This window comes from Seriola dumerili, unplaced genomic scaffold, assembly GCF_002260705.1.
Source record: "Seriola dumerili isolate Sdu_G_001 unplaced genomic scaffold, Sdu_1.0 BDQW01000016.1, whole genome shotgun sequence".
In the NCBI taxonomy this organism is placed as follows: domain Eukaryota; kingdom Metazoa; phylum Chordata; class Actinopteri; order Carangiformes; family Carangidae; genus Seriola; species Seriola dumerili.
In genome coordinates this window covers 2,023,374-2,030,118 of record NW_019174271.1, presented here as the reverse complement: position 1 = coordinate 2,030,118, position 6,745 = coordinate 2,023,374, and the positions used below count along the sequence as shown (strand labels likewise).

The window sequence follows — 6,745 nt, the reverse complement described above, 5'->3', positions numbered from 1 at the left end:
AAAAAAAAAAAAAAAAAGGGGGGGGGGGGGGGGGGGGGGGGCATCTGCTGCTAGAGTACAGATGCTCTGATTAACCATAGCGTGCTTTTGACTTCCTGTTACACTTTTGATCTCTGTCTCTCAGGATGCAGAGGAGTATGCCGAGTTGCCTGTCAGACACAACGAGGACCAGCTGAACAGCCAGTTGGCTCAGCAGCTCCCACTGCAGGTCAACCCCCACTCCTACGACAGCGCCCACACCAAGACCCACCTGCTGCTGCAGGCCCACTTCAGCCACGCCCAGCTGCCATGCAGCGACTACACCACTGACACCAAGACAGTGCTGGACAACGCCATCCGGATCTGTCAGGTGAGATTGACTGGGCGGGGTCAGCAGATTACTGATGTGATACTGATTCATGAAGCTTAGAGTCATCACACACACCAAAATAAGCGATAGTGATTCAGACTGTAGGAACATTTGTACAGAGGCTGTGGATTAAAACAGACAGTGACCCACAGCACACTCTCACCACATCATGGAGTATCATGTGCACGTCTCCTGCCAATAGGAGATTACTGCACTGACTCGTAATGTTTTTATTGTGCCTACAAGGCCAAACCATGAGCTGTGGCCTTACGCTTAACTGATCAACATGTGAGAGAAAGTGTAACTGCTGTGTTCACACATTCACGACTCACTGCAAGTGAAAATTAAGAGTTTGCAAACATTTAAAATTATTGTTGTGTACTAACATAGAGGCTGGCAGAGTATCTACTCTAATGTACTAAACAGTCAGGTAGCAGGGCTGTGACCAGCTGACCGTCACTGGTCACAATGACAAACGTCACCAGTGGCACAGTATATCAGCTATAACTAATGTATGTTAAAGACTCTTAACTATAGTGCAGTGGTCGTTCAGAATATGCCGGTTGCAACATTTGACATCATTATGGAGGGTCTCGACCGCCGCTCATCCAAAAGACTTCTCAGTCCACACTGCACTTCCTCAGGTCCTCAGCAATATACCCGTCAATTGCCAAGTCAGTCGGATTAATGTCTGTCGAGAAAATCAAACGACAGACAGGTTCTTATCTATTTATCATTAAGATGTCATGAGAAACACTATAGACTAGAGGCCAAGAAACAAAGCTATATAGCACAAGTTTACAATTGTATGTCTTTGCAGTTTATCAAACACAGCATCAGTTGATGGTGTCATGTCTGCATTAGTAATCTAATTACATTTTCATGTACAGTATATCATATTAAAGGGCCATATAGTATAAAAGTAGATATCCATTTGTTGTTTAATTTATTCAGAAACTGAGCCTTAAAACCAGCTATCAGGAGTTCTGGAACTTTGTGATGTCACAACAAAGCAGTCAGGGATGATATCAGCCACCTGGAGTCAGAGCTCTGAGAAAAGGATTAGCTGATTGACGGCTTTGTCTCTGTAGCTGCTGCTGAGGCAAAGCATATTTCCTATAAGTGCCACCTTCACGCCGCTGCCAGTAGATATTCCCTCAATGCACTCGCCTTCATGTCGCTGCCGGTCTCTCATCTGCAGTCCCTATCAATCCCATTCAAAACTCTGCACTGTCCTGGTGGAGACAGAAGAGTAGACGGCTCCTTCTCCTTCTCCTGGTCACCATCCACTTCCAAAATGTCCGCAATGGCCTCACACACCTGTCACAAACTAGCGCTTTACCTGTCTACCCTGAGCAGATAGAGGCTTAGAGCCTCCGATCCTCCTCTCTTCTGATTGGCTCACTGACCTGTTGTTACTAGAGCTCCAGAGAGAAGCCTGAGAGAGGAGATGTGAAACTACACTGAGATGGTTTTTACATCTTCTTATGGATCAACACTTCAAATAAAACACAGGAGAAGATATGGAGATTTAATGACTGAAGCTTATGAACTTTTTAGTTTTGCATCTGTTCTTGAAGTATTTAAAGCAAGTCTGTCGGCTACACCTGTTACTTCAATGTGTCAAATATTTATATAATTAAATTAAAGAGACTATTCAAAATAGTTTTAAATTATTTTTAATAATGGTTGTATGGTATTATATAATACTAATTTTTGTTAAAGAATCTGAATGTAGTTATAGAAAGTTTGACAAAGTCAGATCATTGACAGGAATATGTTCCCAGGTGCTGATGAAAGCAGGAATCATATGACGACAGGGTGACCTGTTGACGCTTGTGGTGGAACACACTGTTCACACAGCTGGGCCGGTCATTTCATAAAACCTCCTGGTGTTCATCATCAACTCCAATGTGTGTACAGGCCTCAAGAGTTTAACAGAGTAATAAAGCAAGTCTACTTTAACATCAATTATAATAAAAGCTGAGTCATTCAATGACATGAGTAACATGAGCTAAAATGGTGTGAGAGAAATACTGAACTAATAGATGTGATAATGTGCTGCACATGAACAGAGAGCGCATGTCGGGAGCTGCTGCTGTAGATGAAGTGGAGAATAAAAGGCCAATGTTAAACATCAGTAGGTTATTTGTAGTTGAACTTAATGTTCCATCTCATAAATAACATGATGCTCAGAGCTTATATGTAACACCCAGCTTTCTCATTGTCTGAAATGACTCTGCAGCTCAGTGGCCGTGTGGACAGTGGCATGAGACTTATCACAGTGATAAGTGTGTGTGTGTGTGTGTGTGTGTGTGTGTGTGTGTGTGTGTGTGCGCGCGTGCGTGAGAGGTGTGATATTTTATGGTGTTTGTTTAGTTTCTTTGTATGCAGCGTTTGAAGTTAGGACCATGTCTGAACGTCTGTAAGCCATTGTCCACAGCTCAGGACGCCTGTTTGTGTGTGTGTAAATGTACATGTGCTTGTGATTTTCCATGCTGTGTATCTGGCAGTGATATTACATGGCTCATGGATGTGGTTACTTCTCTGGTGTCCTGCTGTTAGCATTTACTGAAATGGTTATGGTCTTTAGTTTCTTTATGGTTGTTTTTATTGAATAAATGTATATTTTTATTAATACTAACAGTTTACATAAAGGCAGCTACTGTTCCTGGACAACAATTTAATCTACAGGGTTGATCTGCCCTTTTTCAAATAGATACTTAGAACAAGGAGCTAGAAAATGCAATATATATATATTGATAATCAATACATATTAAATTTTCTTGATAAAATAAGCATATTTTTCTCAGTAACCCTTCAAGCTGGCTGATTGCTAAATGTTGGTTAGCAGAGAGTTAGTTCAGATCTTAACCAAAGGACCAGAGACATATTTATGAATTTATTCATTTATTTATCTTAATTTTTTTTGACACTACCAAGGTATCAGCTGCTGTTCCTGGGCTCCACTCAAGTAAACATTACATTACATCATAATGCAAAACTATAATGTAAATTACAATCAAAGACAAAAAAGGGAACAAGAAAATAACAACAAATACAAACCAGAGTAAAAAATAATAATAACAAGGTAACAATGACAAGTTCCCATTCTTTATCTAAACAGTCAGTAAAGCATTTGATACAGCTCAGAAACAATAATACCACTAAAAACAGCATGTACAGTGACTGAAGAATAAGAAATGAATAAAATGAGGTTAAAAAAAAAGATCAGCATTTTTTATGATTCCACTGAAAATAGATTATCTTGCAAAATGTCTGTCTTTGAAATGCTGATGTCATCAGACCCGGCTGAGGTCTGTTTTGAGCAGCTGTTTGAATCCATGCCTCAAAGAAAATCTACGTTTTACACAGATGTGGTTTTGCCTCTTACATGTTTGTATCAGGTCAAGGTTGGATTCAAGTCTTTCCCACAGGTGTGAAATAAACTTGTGGTGGTAAAGGATGGTCTACTACATGTGACAAACAACAAACACGTGACCTTTAACACAATATTTTGGTTTATTGCATAATATTGGATGATAATGAAAAATTGATTTCATATTCATATAATATATTTCGCCTTTTCTTCATCTGCCCACAGAGGAGGGGTAAAACTTCAGGATAAGTCTTTAGTGAGTACAAAGATGGCACTGTTGGTCAGAGCTCAGGCGCCTGTCTATACTCACAGACCTACAGCCACCTGCTCCTTTCAGTCTGTTTCTCAGGTCAGTTTTAACCTGAGAAACAGACACTAAAAAATAACGATACAGAAATTAGCCACAAAATATATTTAGTGAAAGAAAGATAAGATTCGCTTCTCCTGTCCACAGCTACAGCTGCAGCTAAAGGGCAGAGGTTAAGTGTGCTGTTAAGTGTGCTGAATACACTCTTGAGTCTTGTAGCTTCCAGCGCAGCATAGATGCTTTCTTTCATAGACCTGGAAGCTACAAGCAAAATCAGAGAACAGTTACACCATAAGTTTGGAGGGAGTTTCTTTACCTGGTCCATGCTTGTCAAATATCCACTGTGTCCATGTCTTCTAATGTAAGACCAGAGAATGTGTCCCTCTCTGTGGTTTTCTGCAGTGTGTGTGATTGTGAGTAGACCCTTCTCACACTGGCAGAAAGCGCAGAAACATGCTAAAATATGTCACCAGATATACATCTGTGGCCGTTAATATACCTGCAAGGGAAACACTGCAGGTTTCCTCATGCTAAATGTCACCAGCCACATTAGATATGGCTGACATTACTAATTCAGGGATCAGGGATCAGTCACTTTGAGTTTCTGGACTCAGGTAGAGATGGTAGAAATCACGATTAGTGTGTCAGTCGTTTCACTCTTTGTTCCCTCTCTCAGGCGATGCTGGACGTAGCTGCTAATGAAGGCTGGCTCGTTACAGCCATCAGCATCTGCAACCTGGTGCAGATGATCGTCCAGGGTCGCTGGCTGTACGACTCCTCCTTACTGACGCTGCCTCATGTGGAACAACAAGACCTCTACCTGTTCAGGTAAACAGCATCATTCACCACAGGCACAGCTCTAATGCTCATACAGCCATTTGTAGCTAGCTCTGGTAGATGGCTAATCTGCTGTGTTGTTGTTCTGTTATACTTATAGTTAGTGAACATCACATGTCGTCATGTTTCATTAATGTCTGAGCAGCTTCATGTCGTCTTCAGACCTCTGGGTGTAATGGCAGACAGGACTCAGGGCTGTAAGCACCATCAGTACCTGGTGTCTCTCCGATTAACACTTTCTAAATATTCCCACCCTCAGTTACATCCTGAAAACTTCCCACACACATGCAGTCACACATACAGGAACTCATGAGTTAATGAGTCTGCAGGCCTGCCTCCTACAGATGGCTTTACCAAATGGTAAAGGAGGGATGAGAAAGGCCCAGTGGTGAACGACAGCAGGAAGTGTGGGGTTGGATTTGTTGTGATGTTGCCTCATGACCAAGGATTTCTCCCGTCTCCTCCAATCACTCCACAGAAAATGGGCCAACAGCAAAGGGAGGAGGGACGGAGGGGGCTTCAGCGGACCAGTGGAAGGACTTCCTGAACTGATTGCTGCCTGCAGCGGGAAGGAAAGTATTTTCGCTGCTATCGTTGGACAAGAGTTTCATTCAACTCAGATTTCCCAGGTGAGATTATTAATATTATCTCCCCAAGAGCACACTGGGAATCAGTAACGTCCTTTAGGGCCGTGTTCACACCTGGTATCAACATGTGTCGTTGGTGATCTGATCAGTGGTCAGTTTTAAGTTCAGGTGTAAATGTGTCCAAGTCTATACGTGAATGTGTCCTGGGCCACACTGAAGGACCGCCTGCTCAAATGATGTCCTCTGTGTAAGCAGAAGAAGTACTCATTCACGCACCAGCGGCGTCATATTAACATGTGAAAATAGTCACAACAACAACAGGCGGAATGGATTCTGTTGGATGGAGTGCACATGACACGCTGTCTGAAACTGTAGAAAACCCCACAGAGATATTTCACGAGGGGGTCAAGCATCTTGAGCAATTTGGTTTGTCAGGAAAACAGAAGAATGGATTCAGGGTCTACTGTTTTGATTTCATCTTTTTCTTTTAATTTCCAGCTGACTTGGCACAGGAAGTGACCTGCTGCCTCCGCTGCTTAAAAAACAACAGCGCATTTGGTCCTTGTGAATGAAAATGATGTGTGTTTAGGGCGGGAAGTGAAATCTGATCTCAAGTGGTCACTGGAGACGCCAGGTGTGAACTGATGTACTCAGAGCCACCCAGGACACATGTTATTGTCAGGTGTGAACGGGGCCTTAGAGGATGTTGATTTTCCACAGGAAATAAAGAAGAAGAGAGGAATAGATTGCATGCACTTGAATATTGTACATTTCAAAAAAATAATCTTCATAATGGGCCTATTCACACATCTCGTTTATGCAGATCATACATATTATCTCCCTCACACACACACACCATTATCACTGACGTGCCATGAGCAGTCTTGCCACTGTGGTCCCAGATACCTCCAGGATCCCCAATTACAGCTTCATTGATAGGGTTTACAGCTCCAATCTAAGTGCTAATTGCAGCAGTAATGAGAGTGTCCAGGCACATCGGCAGGCCCTGTGGCTTCACCCAATCAGTGTCCCCGCTTTCCCCCTTCCCCACCTTTACTCCCCCACTGCCCCTGCCCCCTCACAGTGTGGCAGCCTCTCTAATTAAATAATTAGATGTGCAGCAGTGTTCCTGTCTGACTCGCTCAGGGAGAGTAATCCTCATATAAATAGCTTTTGCCGGGTGAATCAGAGAGGTTTTCTCTTCCCAGCCTTCAATACACTGCCACACACACACACACACACACACACATATACACATTCACACACACACACACACACACACACAC

The 6,745-nt window shown here is 42.6% G+C and overlaps 1 protein-coding gene across 1 annotated transcript in view; it reads left to right on the top strand.

The window, feature by feature from the left end:
- ascc3 (activating signal cointegrator 1 complex subunit 3) overlaps positions 1-6,745 on the top strand; it is a 203,325-nt gene that overhangs the window by 157,596 nt on the left and 38,984 nt on the right. The window contains exons 37-39 of the mRNA XM_022750817.1: positions 125-349; positions 4,712-4,863; positions 5,351-5,501. Of these exons, the coding sequence (XP_022606538.1) occupies positions 125-349; positions 4,712-4,863; positions 5,351-5,501 (528 nt within the window). The remainder of the gene's footprint in view (positions 1-124; positions 350-4,711; positions 4,864-5,350; positions 5,502-6,745) is intronic.